Here is an 18,717-nt window from a genome sequence, read left to right on the forward strand (position 1 = left end):
TCCAGCCAATAATAACAGCGAGGGCTTCTAGGCACTTTAGAGTCTGAGCACAGGCAGCGCTCACCACAGCAACAGAAACAAAGGGAGCAGAACAAATACAGAGAGAGGGTCAAAACTGGAGGGAGGAATAACTCAAGGGTAAGGGGGGGTGAAATCACTGTGTAGACTCTTCACTGTGGTCTGTAGCAAAGATAGGCACGGGGGCTTCTAAGCACTGTGAGAAAGATCAGAAAGAAAACGAAACTGCAGGCTCTTTACTTTCACTTTTACTTGCTTCATCTAACTCCTCACAGCGAGCCTCTACCTGGTGAGTGAAGACGCGCTGCTGTTCTGCCTTCTGATTATTATTATTATTATTATTATTAGGAGCTTATAAAGCGCACTTATACCCGAGGGTGTCCTGGCGCTGAGAAACTGATCATCCCTGGAGAAAGGAGTGTCTAATCCCTGAACAACCAAGTCTTCAAGCTCTTTCTGAAAGAGAGAAGTTCCTCCGTTTTCCTCATATGTGCTGGCAGACAGTTCCATGCGGTGGCTGCACCATATGAAAACAGCTTTCCTCCCCAGCTGGCCTTTTTTGTCCTAGGCACCACCGCTAGATTGCCCTCCATGGAGCGCAGTGCCTTCCCCGGCTCATACTGCTTAAAACAAGCCCTCAAAAACTCTGGGCCAGTGCCTTTCAATGCCTTGAAGACCGTACACAAGGCCTTAAATTGGGAGCGTCTGTGAATTGGAAGCCAATGAAGTTTCCTCATTCCTTCTCTGATTGAGACATGCTTAGGTGTGCCTGTCAACAGTCTCGCTGCCGCGTTCTGCACCAACTGCAGTCTGTACAGATGTTTCTTTTGCAAGTTGAGGTACAGACTGTTACAGTAGTCAAGACGCGAGAGAATGAGAGCCGACACTGCTAGCCGGAAGCCATCCGTGGGAAGCAATGCTTTAACTTTCCTCAGTATCCTGAGGATGTGAAAGCAGGATGAGACTACACCACTGACCTGGCTTCCAAAGTCCAGTTTCTGGTCCATAATCACCCCCAGATTCCTAGCTTTGGGTGTGGACACCGGTAGCTTCCCCAGTGCATCGGGCCACATGGCTGGGGACCAGGTGTTAGGATTATTTCCGAATATCATTACCTCGGTCTTTCCAGCACTGATTGGTGGGTAATCCATCAGGCTCCAAGTCCTGGGACTGGTTGAGCTAAGATCTCGTTTACTTCTCATCAGATGTCCACCCCCCTCACACCCCCCTCCTCCCTCCCGCCTTTACTGGACCAAAGCCTCCGTTTCGGGGAAATCACAAATCAGCCCATCACCTGTCACAGAGGCGCTATCCGTCCGTTGGATGGCGCTAGAGCACTGCAGGTGCAGCGCAAACCATTCACCGCCTCAACCGAGCTGTCACCAGAGCGGGGGGGGGGGGGGGGGGGGGGTTAAGCCCATTATATCAGTCGTGACACAGGCTTCTAAGCACTAACAGAGCTGAGAGAGGAGAAGGCGGAAAATCCTTTTTTTTGTCGTTTTATACAGCGCGAAATGAACCGAAGGGGGCGCTTTACATGGGCAGCAGTCACATTACACAAGGTCACATTCATATCGTGGACACGGGGAGGAGAAGTGATCTGCCCAGAGTCACAGGGTGCTGAGGCGACGCTGGGCCTCGAACCCGGCTCCACAGTCGGCAGCTCGGTAATGACCCATTCTTTCCCAGCCAGTAATAACAGCGAGGTCTTCTAGGCACTTTAGAGTCTAGACACAGGCAGCGCCCATCACAGCAACAGAACAAGGGAGAGCAGCAAATAACAAAAGAAGTAACAAAAGGGGCTGAGGGTGACACCCCTGTGCAGACTCTTCACTGTGGGCTGCATCAAGGGCAGGCGAGGGGGCTTCTAAGCACTATAAAAAAGATCAGGAGGGAACTTAAAACAAGGAAAGAAAACGAAACTTCTGCATCCTCTTTACTTTCACTTTTACTTGCTTCATCTAGCTCCTCGCAGCGATCCTCTACCTGGAGAGTGATGACGCGCGGCTGTTCTGCCTTCTGATTGGTGGGTTTCGCTCTCCCTGAGCTCAGATCGTGTGAACTTCTCACCGGAGCGGGTCCTCGCTTAATGCTGTGATTATTGCCCCCAGTGTGACCTCACTGCTGCCTCCACCCCCTCCTCATGACTTGGGGTGCCCCCCTCCTCCTGCTCCTGGGGGGGCTCTGTCTGCAGCCGGCCCGGGCAGGTGAGTGACCTCGGGGAGGAGGGGAGGGGGACACTTCTTGGGTGGGAGAGTGAATAGGCAGGCGGACTCCACTGTGTGTGTGACAGTGACGGTTGTGTGTGGGGATCAGTGTAACATGGGGTGAGGGCTGTGTGTGGGGATCAGTGTATCGCAGGTGAGGGCTGTGTGTGGGGATCTGTGTAACATGGTGTAACATGGGGTGAGGGCTGTTTGTGGGGAGCTGTGTAACATGGGGTGAGGGTTGTGTGTGGGGATCAGTGTAACACGGGCGAGGGCTGTGTGTGGGGATCTGTGTAACATGGTGTAACATGGAGTGAGGGCTGTGTGTGGGGATCAATGTAACATGGGGTGAGGGCTGTTTGTGGGGAGCTGTGTAACATGGGGTGAGGGTTGTGTGTGGGGATCAGTGTAACACGGAGTGAGGGCTGTGTGTCGGGATCTGTGTAACACGGGGTGAGGGCTGTGTGGGGATCTGTGTAACATGGGGTGAGGGCTGTGTGTGGGGATCTGTGTAACATGGGGTGAGGGCTGTTTGTGGGGAGCTGTGTAACATGGGGTGAGGGTTGTGTGTGGGCATCAGTGTAACACGGAGTGAGGGCTGTGTGTGGGGATCTGTGTAACACGGAGTGAGGGCTGTGTGTGGGGATCTGTGTAACATGGGGTGAGGGCTGTGTGTGGGGATCTGTGTAACATGGGGTGAGGGCTGTGTGTGGGTATCTGTGTAACATGGGGTGAGGGCTGTGTGTGGGTATCTGTGTAACATGGGGTGAGGGCTGTGTGTGGGTATCTGTGTAACATGGGGTGAGGGCTGTGTGTGGGGATCAGTGTAACACGGAGTGAGGGCTGTGTGTGGGGATCAGTGTAACACGGGGTGAGGGCTGTGTTAATGTAATGTTACTGGGTATTTATAGAGCGCGCGGCTACTCCCGGGAGTGTCCCGGCGCTAAAGACAAGAAAGACCAGTGACAAAAACACAGCTGATCATGGGCCGCCGATCATACAAACAGCCAAGTTTTGAGCTTGTGAGGAAAGCTAAGAAGATCCCCCTCCTGACGCAGATCAAGAGGTAGGCTATTCCAGATCCCGGAGGCCACTAGTTGGAAGGAGTGACCACCCGATTGCGAGCAAAGAAACCTTGGCGTCTGTGACAAAAATGAATTTGAGGACCGCAGGTTTCGAGATGGAACATAGAGCTGACATCTATTTCTCAAATACGGAGCCCCAATGTTGTGGAATGCCTTATAGGCCAACACCAAAGCCTTGAAGTTCACCCTCTTGCGTACTGGGAGCCAGTGCAAGGACCTGAGGTGTGGGGTCATATGGGTCCTGAAGTCAACCATACTGCCGCGGCATTCTGTACCACCTGAAGGCGGCTAATCAGATAGTCCGGCAGGCCAAGGTAGAGAACGTTGACATAATCAAGACGCGACAGGATCAAAGCTTGCACAACTGTCTTCCTATGGGATACTGAAAGTAATGGGAGAAAATTACGCATCATTTTCAATAGGTCGAAACAAGTGCCTGCTACCATCTGGACTTGGGATTTCATGGACATATCCTTGTCCAGTTTGACCCCCAAATTCTTGACCGTAGTGGCTAAGGTAGTAGGAGGAGACATGTCTGATGGCCACCATTCACGCCACTCATCCCCAGGATTGCAGCCGAAGAAAATGATTTCAGATTTCTCTGAATTGCAGAGAAGTTGGTTCTGATTAAACCACCCAAATACTGTGGATAAACAGAGATTTATCATCTTCCCATTAAGAGCTTCGCCCTTACCACAATTAAACAATAGTTGTGTATCGTCAGCGTAGGAGACAATCTTGGCGCCGAAAAGGTTCAAGCAGTGATGCCAGAGGGGCCATAAACACATTGAACAGGGTTGAACTTAAAATAGATCCCTGAGGGACGCCAACATTCATGGGTAGAATAGATGCCGCGAAAGGAGGGGACCAGACTGTTTGCTGGCGCTTTTCCAAATAGGACCTGAACCACTGAAGGACCGTGCCTCCGATACCGCATCCTTGAAGACGACCCAAAAGTAGTTTGTGAGGAACTTTATCGAAGGCCGCGGACAGGTCAAGCAGTATCAAGACTGCCTTCCTGCCTTTATCCAATGTGGACTTAATTGATTCAGATATCTCAAGGAGAGCTGTTTCCGTGCTGAAATTAGCACGGAAACCAGATTGGCTCAGATGTAAAACACCATTGGTTTCGACAAACTCCCCCACGACCTGACTTACAAATCTCTCCAAAGCCTTGGAGAAAAACGGTAGCAGCGAAATGGGTCTATAGTTGCTGGCTATCGAAGGGTCCGCAGATGTTGTTTTTAAAAGTGGGAGAATTTTCCCGTGCTTCCAGGTATCAGGCACCATTCCTTCAATTAATGATAGATTCAGAACATTATTAACAGCCGGGTTAATCACCCCAGCAACAGACGCGAGGACCTTCGCAGGACAGGGATCAGTGTGTGGGGATCTGTGTAACACAGGGTGAGGGCTGTGTGTGGGGATCTGTGTAACACGGAGTGAGGGCTGTGTGTGGGGATCTGTGTAAGATGGGGTGAGGGCTGTGTGTGGGGATCAGTGTAACACGGAGTGAGGGCTGTGTGTGGGGATCTGTGTAACAGGGAGTGAGGGCTGTGTGTGTGGATCTGTGTAACACAGGGTGAGGGCTGTGTGTGGGGATCTGTGTAACACGGAGTGAGGGCTGTGTGTGGGGATCTGTGTAACAGGGAGTGAGGGCTGTGTGTGGGGATCTGTGTAAGATGGGGTGAGGGCTGTGTGTGGGGATCAGTGTAACACGGAGTGAGGGCTGTGTGTGGGGATCAGTGTAACACGGAGTGAGGGCTGTGTGTGGGGATCTGTGTAACATGGAGTGAGGGCTGTGTGTGGGGATCTGTGTAAGATGGGGTGAGGGCTGTGTGTGGGGATCAGTGTAACACGGAGTGAGGGCTGTGTGTGGGGATCTGTGTAACAGGGAGTGAGGGCTGTGTGTGGGGATCTGTGTGACACAGGGTGAGGGCTGTGTGTGGGGATCTGTGTAACACGGAGTGAGGGCTGTGTGTGGGGATCTGTGTAACAGGGAGTGAGGGCTGTGTGTGGGGATCTGTGTAAGATGGGGTGAGGGCTGTGTGTGGGGATCAGTGTAACACGGAGTGAGGGCTGTGTAACACGGGGTGAGGGCTGTGTGTGGGGATCTGTTTAACACGGAGTGAGGGCTGTGTGTGGGGATCTGTGTAAGATGGGGTGAGGGCTGTGTGTGGGGATCAGTGTAACACGGAGTGAGGGCTGTGTGTGGGGATCTGTGTAACATGGGGTGAGGGCTGTGTGAGGGGATCTGTGTAACATGGGGTGAGGGCTGTGTGTGGAGATCAGTGTAACATGGGGTGAGGGCTGTGTGTGGGGATCTGTGTAACACGGAGTGAGGGCTGTGTGTGGGGATCAGTGTAACACGGAGTGAGGGCTGTGTGTGGGGATCTGTGTAACATGGGATGAGGGCTGTGTGTGGGGATCTGTGTAACATGGGGTGAGGGCTGTGTGTGGAGATCAGTGTAACACGGAGTGAGGGCTGTCTGTGTGTGAGCATCCGTATAGCTGCCAAGTTTCCCAGGTCCATGCGTAATGTGCTGCTTCACTCCATGTTTTCTTTTTGAATTCTGGAACTTGTAATTTTGTTTACTACATTATAAAACAGAACTACAAGTCCCAGAATTCAAAGAAACCCCCAGATTGGACCAGCACATCACGCATGCACCGGAGAAACTTGTTGGCTATGTATCAGTGTGACACAGGATGAGGGCTGTGCGTGAGAATCCGTGTAACACAGGATGAGGGCTGTGTTGGGATCCGTGTAACACAGGGAGAGCAGTGTGTGTGGGAGGATAAATGTAACACTGGATGAGGGGTGTGTGAGAGGATCAGTGTAACACAGGGAGGGTGTGTGTGTAGATTACTGTAATACAATAGTGAGTGTGTACGTGTGAATCCGTGTAGCACGCCACAACATGAGCCAAGTCACCAAAATGCCATGCAAATTACACAACAAACACCCTTCAAGGCCAAAAAGTGTATTTCTTTAACATTTGGAAGTGTTTCAGTTAATACTTTAAGTCAGGGGTTCTTAAACTTTTGACTTCTGTGGACCTCCCCACTAAATCACTACTGATAGCCGGGCCCCCAACATAATCAGCTTTTAGGATTCACCTGCCGAAAGGGCATTCGCTGTCGCTGCAGACGCACTGTTTATGATGAAGGTTTAGAGCCCGCTGTTGCGTTCTATTCGTTGGCTTCTTTGTCACTCTTAGTTGCTGCCTCTGAATTGGTTGTATAATGGTACAACGCATGCCTGAACAACGCGGTCTCTACCACGACTGCGTCTTTACCACGCAGGCCTTTACCATGCAATTTCGTGGTAAAAGACATGATGGGTAAAGAAACATGCGTGGCAAAGATCATACCCCTGCCCTGTGAACTGTCCCTTTCCCCCTGCCCTGAGCCCTTAAATTTAACCCCATGTCCCAAAAACGACCTCGACCACAGCCCCCCTGCCCTAAGCCCTTAAAACTGTCCCCTACACCTGCTAATTACCCCAACCTCCTTGCCATGTGCCCTAAAACTGCTGCCTGCCCTACAAATAACCCTGACCCTCTCCTGAGTCTTAAAACCTACCCCCACCCGCAAGACCCGGCCCCAGCCCCACTTACCTCACCGCGTCCTCTCCCGATTCCCAATCGTCCTTCCTCTTCCTGTCCCACCCATCTGCTCGGCAACAGGACCGTGCATTGCCTTAACCATGTATATGCGTTTTTAAGGCATATGCGTGGTTAAGGCAAGCGTGGTACAGCTTGTGCGGAAACGGCATGAGTGGCTGAGCCCACATTGTTAAGGCCGTTTCTCCTCCTAATTGGCCAATGCATTCTGGGCGTCACTTCCTTTGCTTTCTGTGAAGCATGGATGAAGCACAGAGTGCGTCCTCTTGATTAGTGTCCACCCGCTGATCGTGCAGTAAATGAGGTACTATTTCTCATCCCCTCTCACCCCGCCCGTATGCCGTGTTGCTTTTTCCCCGCCGACCCACTCCTTTTTGGAGTGTCTGCCCCGTCACACTCCCTCAGCCGTATTTGATTGCCTGTACCCCCACTCCTTTCCCCTTCTTTGCTTGCCCAACCCACCCAAAAAAAAGTTATGATGCGATGCCAACTCTAGCCGCATTTTAGCACTTTCTTAAATTTACTTATAGCCACGCAGCACAGCCGAGCCGCTGGACAACATGACTAAAAGAAATTGGCAAGTCAATAGTTCTCGCATAGGGAACCATTGGCTTTGGCAATGCTTGTTACTATTTGAACTGCAAAACCGCATACAAAATGCAAAGAAGCATACATCATGCTCATATCATGTAATATTTTATTTAATTTGCAAACAAAAAAAGTAAAAAAATTAAATATTTTACTGGAAGCAGGGAAGATTTTCAAAATGTGGTTTTATTTGTAACAGACGCTGTTATGCTAGACTCCAGCAGAGGCGTTTCCAACAGGTCGATCGCGAGCTACCAATAGCCCTCTGGCCTCACATGATAATTACCTGTCAGCTGTTTGAACAATATGAGCTGTCCAGACGCTATGGCAGCACTTCGCAACACAGCGCAACGCTTCCTGTTGGGCCTAGGGAACCGAAAATGAAGGAACATGTAGCTTAGTCTCTTCGTAATGTTTTTTTTCTCCATTTTCTTTCTTTGTTTTGCTACTTGTGTCCTTCTTTGACTATTTCCTTCTTTTTCTCCTATTCTTCTTGGTTCACTCACTTTTCTGCATTTCTTTCCTTTTCTCCCACTTTCTCTTCTTTCTCCTTGTTTCTTTCATTCTCACCTTCTTTGTCTCCTTTCTTTATTCTTCATGTCTTTTTTTTCATTTTCTTGTTTTCTCCTGCCTCTTTTCATCCTCTACTTATTTAGCTTGTCTCTCGTTTCTGTTTCACTCTTTTGTGTCTCCTCTTTCCTTCCTCAATCCTTTCTCTCTTTTCCTGTTTTTTTCTTGGCCCTTTCCTTTGTTATTTTCGTCTTTCTTTCTTCATCTCCTTTATTTGACTGTTTCTTTCTTACTTTTTTGTTCCTCTTTCCTTTGCAACTGCTACTTTACTTGCTCCCCTTTTTTCTTTCCTTCTCTCGTTTTTGTTTATTACTTGCTCTTTCCTTATTCATGTTTTTCCACCTCTTTCTTGTTTGTTCATCCACTACATTCAATTCTTGTTTCTTTCTTTGTTCCATTTTTCCTTTGAATCTTTACTCTTTTTTCCCTTTGTGTATCTGTTCGATTTTTCCTTCTTTCTTTCTTATTTTTACCCCTTTTTAGGTCTCGCCCAGCAGCGCGCATGCGTTGCATAGGCAAAAGACCTTTAGCAATCGCTTCGGTTTTCGTCTTAAAAACGTGCGCGCGTTCCATTGCTTTCAATGGCAATGCGTGCACGGTTGGTTTAACTTACAAACACATGGTGCCCCTGCTCGCTCCCGCAAGGGAAACGCTCTGCAAGTCTTTTTGTAACTTTTTTTTTTTTTTTTACTTTGAAACTGAGCGCGGCGCCGCTTCACGGATACCGTGCTCGGTTTATTGATATATTTCTTAACTTTAGCACTGAGCACAGCGCCCACTTCAAGGACACCACACTCAGTGTTGAAGTTAAGAAATATATAAAGAAACAGAGCGCGGTGTCCATGAAGCGGCGCGCGGTCAGTTTTAAACTTAAGCATTTGCACTGCAATCGGACCGATTACATTACAAATGCTTGTTTTAATCGTGGCTGGAACGGAAAGGGCATGGGGGCGGCAGCACTCGGGGTCATTATGGAAGCAGTATTTGGCATTAATGGGAACTGCCTTCCGGTGCGGGGAGGGGGAGGCTGTGGGTGAAATACCTGTACACTGGTATTTATGGAAGATGATGAAGCCTTACGGCCACTGCTGCCCATTTTGCAACCAGGTTGGGTCACAGCATCGGCTCAACACCGCGTGATTCTGGCCAAATTGTTCAATCTCTCTGCGCCGGAAATAAAATGAATGCGACCTTCTGTAATGTAACTGAAATATATATCACTGGAATGTCAGAGAAAGCAATTAGCCTCTCAGAATTGGAGTGGCGATAAAGCTGCACATTTAATACGGAATATTGAAGCACGCACTTGTAAGGCAGTTTTCTATTTGCCTGTTGTTGCGCGCGGGATGGGGTAGTACCTTTGCGGCACGTGGGAAAAATAATCCATGAATGTTATAGGACACGTGTCAGAAGTTCGCGACACTGAAAGGGAAACCCCACCCAGATGCAGAAAACATCTTTGAATTGTTCACAACTTTGAATATTTATTGCGCGCGAACCTTGCAAGGGGAACCGCGCAGCACTTACAGGTTGATATCTTTGACCTAAGTGCATTTTCCACGTCTTGGCCTGCTTTGGAAAATGTGGCCGGTTTAGTGCTAAATGCTGGTTGTGAGAAGTTGGCCTGGCATGTGCTGGTCACTAGTTAAAGTGGCCACCTTGCACCAGTCCAATTCGACTCTTATGGTAGATAGGTTTAAGACAACCTTTTAAAGAAAGCTATCCTAGTGGTAGCTGTGGAGAGCAGCCTTCAGCCCAAGTCTCTTGAGGAATGTAAAGCAGCTTGTTTTACCTTATAATCTCTTGAATTACCAAATGAAAGGACACCACACAGGTATATATATCAAATATATATGTATTTATTTCTAACACACTCTACTAATCTCTTTATGAGATTAGAAGTCAAGTACATATGCAAAAATCAACAGTTCACAACAAATTAAGCACTTATATGGCTGGGGCCCTAGGGGCGTACCAGACCATATACTAAAAAAGAGGTATAAGAAGAACGACTTGAGGAGGGACAAGGCCTAGGGCCTTCAGAAGCGCTGGGGCCTCACTAATCCACCTAAGGCAGGTAAGTACAGGACCCACGGGAGACGCATGCTGTGTGAGAACACAGCTGTGGATCCCAATAGACTTCAATGGAGCAAGTCGCGTTTGGAATTTTAAAGTTTTAGGATACTTCTGGAGAGTCTACAAGCAAGTCACTTACAGGGTAAGTAGTTCTAGAGCCAACACACAGAGGAGCACTGGAGTGCACGAGTTACCTCACCCAGGGAAGCTGGGTGCATAGGTGTCTTTTTGTGTCGGGTCGCGGCGTCGTTCTCAAAGGGAGCCAAGGAAGACTTGCTGCTTGTGAAGACAGGAGAAGAGTCCGGTGAAATCCAAGGCTGGATTCTGAAGAAATAAGACCTGAAAGCAGAGGAGACAGTGTTCAAAGTCACTTGCCAGTGACCCGGGCCCAGGAAGATGGATGCCCACAGTCGTTGGGTGATTTCAGGTGATCACGGGTGTCTTGACTCTTCAGCCACGAGGTCCAGGAGGCGTTGACGACGACCAGGAGCTGGATTCAGCGTGTCCCACGAAGTCTGCAGCTTACTGAAGTGTCGACAACCGGATTGGAGTCAACAAACCTTGGCAACAGCAAGTCTCATGCAAAGTGAAGAAAGTCAGCGGTGCAGACCAGCAAGGTCTGAGGGACTCACCCAGCAAGCGTAAGTCAGGGCAGGCCGGGGGCAACCAGGGGAGCCCTTTGGTTTGGTAGAAAAGTCTTCAGGGGACCCAGAAGCCAACGGGCAAGGGATCGCGAAGACGCCTCATGAGGATTCACTTCACAGAAGCCCACGGTCACTCGGGACGAGGTAGGTCTCTGATCTTCAGTGGAAATCCTGCTGGAGGGTTGGACCACATATGGACCAATGCACAAGTTCGTAGAACGTCGTGAAGGAATTGCACTCGACAATAGTGCATGGTACCTGGGTATTGCTGTTCCTCATCTCTCGTGGGGTCCACTTGCCTCAGCTTCGCTGGGTACTCACAATGGCCTTGGAGAAGTCAGTTAATCCACTTCCGGGGCTGCAGAGACTTCGGACTCCGGCGGGAGCGGGAAAGTTTGCGACCGTTGATTCAAAGTTTTGGTGCCTGCCAAGCAGAGGAGTCATTCCTTGACTCCAAGGGAGATTCTTCAGTTTTCCAAAGGTAGTGGAACGTCGAAGGTCCAGGATTCTTCTTCAGAGCATCGTCCAGGGATATCTAACTTGCAATGGCAAGGGTTCCCTAACTTATACTACAAGGAAGGGAGGGACTAGCTCTATGACCCCTCCTATGGGAGGGTCAGGGGAGTGGGTGGCTACACCCACTTCCCTTTGTCCAGTTTCGCGCCAGAGCAGGGACAGGTAGCCCCTGAACCGGTTTGAGCTGGAATATGCACAGAGGAGCCTACTGCTCCCCCAGTGCAGGACTTCAAAGCACTCTAGGAGTGCACCCACCCAGCCCCAATACACTAAATTCTGTCTGGAAGGTGGTGACACCTCCCTGTGACAGGATGCCTATTGTTGGGACTCCTACACTGCGAGTTTCAGTCAGCAGCAGGAGGGCAGCCCAGTGTCTGTGCTGGTGGCATCCATTTTGTGATGCCAGGGCTCTTTCAGGATTCTACTGTGTTTCCACAGTAGGTACATGTCTTCCCCTCTAGAAGGGTGGGATCATACTCCCACACCAGTTACTGGTGTGGGGGTATGATTCCAAAGCGTTTGACACCAAACACGACATGTTTTGATGCAGCCATCCCAAAGTTAGCATTTACCGCTAGGTTATAATGCACTTAAGAGTATATGGGTTAATCGCACCCATAAACAACCACAGAGAATAGACTCTGAGGGATGCAGAGGGGCCCTGCTCAGGCAGAGGCACCCCCTCACATGTAAACCAAGCACGCTGCCCTCAGGATTGATAGGGCCTGCCTTAGGGGTGACTGATAGGTTTATATGTGTGTGTAAGGTGAGATATAGGCAACCTATACCTCAGTGAGGAGTCCTAACACTACATCACCCAGGCTGCAGTAGCAGGCCTGTGGTGTCAGATTTAGTCTGCTTCCCAGGGGTGGCATAATACATGCTTCAGCCCCTGGTAGGCCTGTGAAGTACCTATGCCCTTGGTACCTAAGGTACTATATACTAGGGGCTCATAAGGTACCACAGTATCCAATCACTAGTGCATCTAATATGCATTCCAAGTTGTTTAGAGAGTACAGAGAGACTGGGGCCCTGATTAGCAGGGTTCCAGCCAGACTATAGCTAGAAACCAGTGTTAACATCAGAAAAAAAGTGGGGCAACATAAGTGCAGATCCGTCAAAAGCGACTATTTTATTTGTATAGGTCTTCATGCACCTAAAACCTGCTTTCAGGGCGCTTGTGCGAATCACTACTTAGATATAGAGCTTCTGGGTTGTCTTCTAGCTGCGCTTAGGTCACCTCCGAGATGGGTTCACAACTTTTGGGTGCACAACAATTCTCTCTGCTGTGCTCGGAGTCACGTCATTTTAATACGTAACTGTCACGGGGTGAGTAAATTCAGGACAAAGAGAGGTACAGCAAGGCTTGGGGAGTTCTCTGTCAAGGGAAGTGCGGTGGGATTGTACTCTAATTGCCGAGGCGTACGCAGCACGAGGAGCTTGTTTCACCAAACACATATGGCGCAGAACACGCGGATTCCCAAGCAGGTCAACAAATCACCGACGTGCGACATCAGCATTAAAATCCAATCGCAAGGCTTGAAGATCTACGACCTACTGCGAGGCAGTCACATCGACCCAAACATTAATCTCTCCTAGCACAATCCAAAGCATGAAGCCGCATGTGTTTTCTATGTTTATTTAATAATAACCAGTTCAGTTTTACGCCATTTTTCCTGGTTGGGTGATAGCAAAGGAAGCAAACAGGTGTATCCCAATTAACAGTGCATATATATTAATTATGCACTATGGCATAAAAGGAGAAAAAGCAACGTTTGACTGTATTTGCTGCCTACTTACCAAAAAAATAGACTTAGATTTCTGCACGAACTGAGTGCTGTCTTTCAGAGGGTGAACAGCGAAGTTTATCTGCTTATATTCTCCTTCTCTAAATTCCAAACTACTACAAGTTCAGTTAACTCCCTTTTGTTTGTCCTGGTGCAATGCTTTGCTAAATGTGGCCTCTGTGTTCTGGTGTGGGCCTTGACAGATGTCTTGGACAAAATACTTGTTTTCCACCAGTGGTATTGAGCGCGGGCTTTAGCACTGGTTGCGCCCTGTGCGACAATGATTTTTGGCGCCCCCCCTCCCCTGCAATGACAACCTCCACAATGGATTCCCACACTACCACCCTTTGACTGTCTTCCTAACCTCTCTCTCTCGGATGCATTTATTTCGTTTTATAATGTCACTCATAAAAGTGAAGGGTGTCCGAGCACTTTACATTGCACGCACATTACTGAGGGGAGAGGAGTTGGCCTGGGTTCGAGTCTCGGAAATGACGCTGAACATCCTGTGATTCTGGGCAAATCACTTAATCTCTCAGTGCCTAACAAAACAAGCATTGGCATAGCCAATAGGTCTCGCCTTTGGGACCTTATAAGTAGTTAGTTATGCAGCACAATATCCTTACTGCAACAGCATTAACTGTTGGATGGCTAAACACTTATAGGGTCCCAAAGGCGAGACCTATTGGCTATGCCAATGCTTGTTGTTATTCTGTCTTCTCTCGTCTTTTTTTTGCTTCTATTCTGCTCGTCTTTCTTCGTCTCCTGTTTTAGGTCTCGCATAGACAGCGCTTGCGCTGTCTCTTCAATATATGTTGCATATATTGTGTGGGCTTGCAGCCCGCACATTTATTTCCATTTGTTTGTTTTTTCGAGTATCCTTTAAAAAAACCTTGTTTCCAAGTGGTTAATCTTTCCTATTTGCCCTACCCTTTTGTGAGTTGTTCCCTCCCACGCAGCATGTAAAGCTGGGCCACAAACCGCTCCGCTTGCCGAGTTTGCGGATTTTTGCATACTCCGCGCTCCGCAGAGAACGTGAAGTTCCTGCAAAACTTCCGACTCTACAGCGGAGCGAAGTTCAACCCCAGACCCTCCCACCCTCCCTCCCTCAATAAATATTTTTCAAATAAAAATCTCAATTAAAGTAAATAAACGCTCACTTACCTTTATCGTGGCGTCTCCCGGCTGCCCTCCTCCTCCTCGCCGTAATCCCCTACGTCAGACATACGTCATGGTAGGACTGCGCATGTGCGCGCACGTTCAGTCCTACCATGACGTACGTCTGACGTAGGGGAGTGCAGGACCACGGCGAGGAGGAGGAGGCCAGCCCGGGACAGCGCGATAAAGGTAAGTGCGCTTCTATTTACTTTAATTGTAATTTCTATTTGAAAAGTATTTATTGCGGGGGTGGGAGACGCTTAGCTCCACAGAGTTTTTGCCCAACTCTGTAGAGCTCCGCGTAGAGCAACTCAGCCTGCTCCGCCCGGAACTAGAAGCATGTCCCCATTACTTGTAGGCTTACACTTGTCCCATTTTAGCAACTGCTTTCGGAACTCCTTTTTTCGCTGTCTATGAGCATGTCACACAAGAGCACTCGTGTTTTCTTTGCTCCGAGCCTTTCTGTAAACAGGGCTGTAATTCTTGCTCTTAGCTCTTAACGTTTTCTGCTCATTCAAAGACCGAGATCAAATGTCAGAGGCTGTTTCCCGGAGGGTGCATGCTTCCATCCTCCCACCCCCTCACTCATTGCTGTTTGTCCTCTGTTTGCCATCCACCAATATCACACACCCATCTAGTGCCAGGAAGAACGAGCTAAAGTGGCTCTTTTGCACCAACCAAATGTTCAATATTTGTTTATTAACTTTCATGCAATTTTATGGTGTCTACGGCTTTTGCCACGATGCAAGAACGGTTGAGGGGAAAAAAGTGGGAGGCAAACTTCCAGCAGGATACTCCTGTTCTTTCTGCCCCCCCCCTTTCTGAGAAGCCATGTTGCAGCTCTTTCACACTCTCCTCCCTTTGCTCCCCTCCCCCACACGTAGGATCTTGGAGACAGAAGAAAAAACATCTTTCAGCCTGACTAGAAAATCAGCCCCATTTCCTCATGAACCCCAGCTGCTGCTAGAGCAGAAAACACGTCGGGCTGGCCCTCTAATGCACACATATGTGCCTTTGTAAAGCCAAATATATGCTGGGGATTGCCTATTGGAGCAAAAAAACAAACACGTAGGAATTGCCGAATGTTTCATGCAGGCCATGTTTCCACCCTCAACGGCGCCTTCCCTAGCCCCGTCCTCTTCTCCTTCTTTAGCATAGTATTTTAAGCTTTAAGGTTGTATTTACTGCTGGTGACTAAAATGAGTTAGACTTGAGGAAGAAAAGGCTTTCCGAGTTGCAGTGTATCACAATCCGCGTTAAAGTTTTTTTTATTTCTTGATCATCTTATGGTGTTACAATATTAAAAATCATTCTTAAACCCACATTCCGAACTGTTTTGCTGAGGCCCAAGGCTTTTAAAATGATTCTTCTTTCAGAGGCATTATGTTTATCAAGCCAGGCTCCACCTGCGTCTTCTTCTTTTCTTTGCTTTATTTTTCACACTCCCTCTTCACCCACCGCACCACCCTCTTTTAAACATAATTTTCAAGGGAGGGGCAGCTGAGTAGCAACTCGTTCTATGTCATTAAAATGAAAGGGGACGGAAAATAAAAGTGGAGGAGGAGGGGGGATGGAGCTCGGAGCCCACTACAGCTCAAGCAGAGAGAAACAGGTTGCCGCGTGGGTGGTGGGGGGAGGGGAACAGGAGGGGTGGGGGAGCCCCTGGGGGCTGTCCCTGCCGTTGGATGAGGAGTGTTAGTAATCAGATTGTGCCCCACCAGCACCGCGCCAGCTGCCTTTGCTCAGTAGAATGAACGCAGAGACCCTCCAGAGGCTGTTTCTAAGAGGCGATCTTCCACCCGATGTTTGTTGGTGCAATAGATATAAAAGCACAGAGCTCTCGAGGCTGTCTCTTAAGAGGCGATCTTCCACCCAATGTGTGTTGGTACAATAGATATAAAAGCACAGAGCTCTCGAGGCTGTTTCTAAGAGGCGATCTTCCACCCGATGTTTGTTGGTACAATAGATATAAAAGCACAGAGCTCTCGAGGCTGTTTCTAAGAGGCGATCTTCCACCCGATGTTTGTTGGTTGAATAGACCTAAAAGCACAGAGATCTCGAGGCTGTTTCTAAGAGGTGATTCCACCCAATGCTTATTGGTGCAATAGATATAAAAGCACAGAGCTCTCGAGGCTGTCTCTAAGAGGCGATCTTCCACCCGATGTTTGTTGGTGCAATAGATATAAAAGCACAGAGCTCTCGAGGCTGTCTCTAAGAGGCGATCTTCCACCCGATGTGTGTTGGTGTAATAGATATAAAAGCACAGAGCTCTCGAGGCTGTTTCTAAGAGTTGATTCCACCCAATGTTTGTTGGTTCAATAGATATAAAAGCACAGAGCTCTCGAGGCTGTTTCTAAGAGTTGATTCCACCCAATGTTTGTTGGTTCAATAGATATAAAAGCACAGAGCTCTCGAGGCTGTTTCTAAGAGGTGATTCCACCCGATGTTTGTTGGTGCAATAGATATAAAATCACAGAGCTCTCGAGGTTGTTTCTAAGAGGCGATCTTCCACCCGATGTTTGTTGGTTGAATAGACATAAAAGCACAGAGCTCTCGAGGCTGTTTCTAAGAGGCGATCTTCCACCCGATGTTTGTTGGTTGAATAGACATAAAAGCACAGAGCTCTCGAGGCTGTTTCTAAGAGGTGATTCCACCCAATGTTTGTTGGTACAATAGATATAAAAGCACAGAGCTCTCGAGGCTGTTTCTAAGAGGTGATTCCACCCAATGTTTGTTGGTTCAATAGATATAAAAGCACAGAGCTCTCGAGGCTGTCTCTAAGAGGCGATCTTCCACCCGATGTTTGTTGGTGCAATAGATATAAAAGCACAGAGCTCTCGAGGCTGTTTCTAAGAGGTGATTCCACCCAATGTTTGTTGGTACAATAGATATAAAAGCACAGAGCTCTTGAGGCTGTTTCTAAGAGGTGATCTTCCACACGATGTTTGTTGGTACAATAGATGTAAAAGCATAAAGCTCTCGAGGCTGTCTCTTAGAGATGATCTTCCACCCGATGTTTGTTGGTGCAATAGATATAAAAGCACAGAGCTCTCGAGGCTGTTTCTAAGAGGCGATCTTCCACCCGATGTTTGTTGGTACAATAGATATAAAAGCACAGAGCTCTCGAGGCTGTTTCTAAGAGGCGATCTTCCACCCGATGTTTGTTGGTACAATAGATGTAAAAGCATAAAGCTCTCGAGGCTGTCTCTTAGAGATGATCTTCCACCCGATGTTTGTTGGTGCAATAGATATAAAAGCACAGAGCTCTCGAGGCTGTTTCTAAGAGGTGATTCCACCCGATGTTTGTTGGTTCGATAGATATAAAAGCACGGAGCTCTCGAGGCTGTTTCTAAGAGGTGATTCCACCCAATGTTTGTTGGTACAATAGATATAAAAGCACAGAGCTCTCGAGGCTGTTTCTAAGAGTTGATTCCACCCAATGTTTGTTGGTTCAATAGATATAAAAGCACAGAGCTCTCGAGGCTGTTTCTAAGAGGTGATTCCACCCGATGTTTGTTGGTGCAATAGATATAAAAGCACAGAGCTCTCGAGGCTGTTTCTAAGAGGTGATTCCACCCAATGTTTGTTGGTTCAATAGATATAAAAGCACAGAGCTCTCGAGGCTGTCTCTAAGAGGCGATCTTCCACCCAATGTTTGTTGGTACAATAGATATAAAAGCACAGAGCTCTCGAGGCTGTTTCTAAGAGGTGATTCCACCCAATGTTTGTTGGTTCAATAGATATAAAAGCACAGAGCTCTCGAGGCTGTCTCTAAGAGGCGATCTTCCACCCGATGTTTGTTGGTGCAATAGATATAAAAGCACAGAGCTCTCGAGGCTGTTTCTAAGAGGTGATTCCACCCAATGTTTGTTGGTACAATAGATATAAAAGCACAGAGCTCTCGAGGCTGTTTCTAAGAGGTGATTCCACCCGATGTTTGTTGGTTCGATAGATATAAAAGCACGGAGCTCTCGAGGCTGTTTCTAAGAGGTGATTCCACCCAATGTTTGTTGGTGCAATAGATATAAAAGCACAGAGCTCTCGAGGTTGTTTCTAAGAGGCGATCTTCCACCCGATGTTTGTTGGTTGAATAGACATAAAAGCACAGAGCTCTCGAGGCTGTTTCTAAGAGGTGATTCCACCCAATGTTTGTTGGTACAATAGATATAAAAGCACAGAGCTCTCGAGGCTGTTTCTAAGAGGTGATTCCACCCAATGTTTGTTGGTTCAATAGATATAAAAGCACAGAGCTCTCGAGGCTGTCTCTAAGAGGCGATCTTCCACCCGATGTTTGTTGGTGCAATAGATATAAAAGCACAGAGCTCTCGAGGCTGTTTCTAAGAGGTGATTCCACCCAATGTTTGTTGGTACAATAGATATAAAAGCACAGAGCTCTCGAGGCTGTTTCTAAGAGGTGATTCCACCCGATGTTTGTTGGTTCA

At 48.2% G+C, this 18,717-nt stretch overlaps 1 protein-coding gene across 8 annotated transcripts in view; it reads left to right on the plus strand.

Moving 5' to 3' along the window:
• The first annotated feature begins 1,449 nt into the window (after positions 1–1,449).
• The window catches only part of LOC146829749 (class I histocompatibility antigen, Gogo-B*0103 alpha chain-like), a 579,784-nt gene continuing 562,516 nt past the window's right edge, over positions 1,450–18,717 (plus strand). For 3 of the 8 annotated variants that reach the window (XR_014962293.1, XM_085608474.1, XM_085608472.1), the window contains exon 1: positions 2,069–2,225. Coding sequence is in view for 3 of the 8 variants with exons in the window: in XM_085608475.1 (XP_085464601.1) it covers positions 2,162–2,225 (64 nt within the window). In the remaining 5 variants the exon portion in view is untranslated. Of the gene's footprint in view, positions 1,686–1,983; positions 2,226–18,717 lie in introns of those variants that run through there. The other 5 variants (XM_085608477.1, XM_085608473.1, XR_014962294.1 and 2 more) reach the window with 4 other exon arrangements.

Source organism: Triturus cristatus, chromosome 5_2, assembly GCF_964204655.1.
Source record: "Triturus cristatus chromosome 5_2, aTriCri1.1, whole genome shotgun sequence".
In the NCBI taxonomy this organism is placed as follows: domain Eukaryota; kingdom Metazoa; phylum Chordata; class Amphibia; order Caudata; family Salamandridae; genus Triturus; species Triturus cristatus.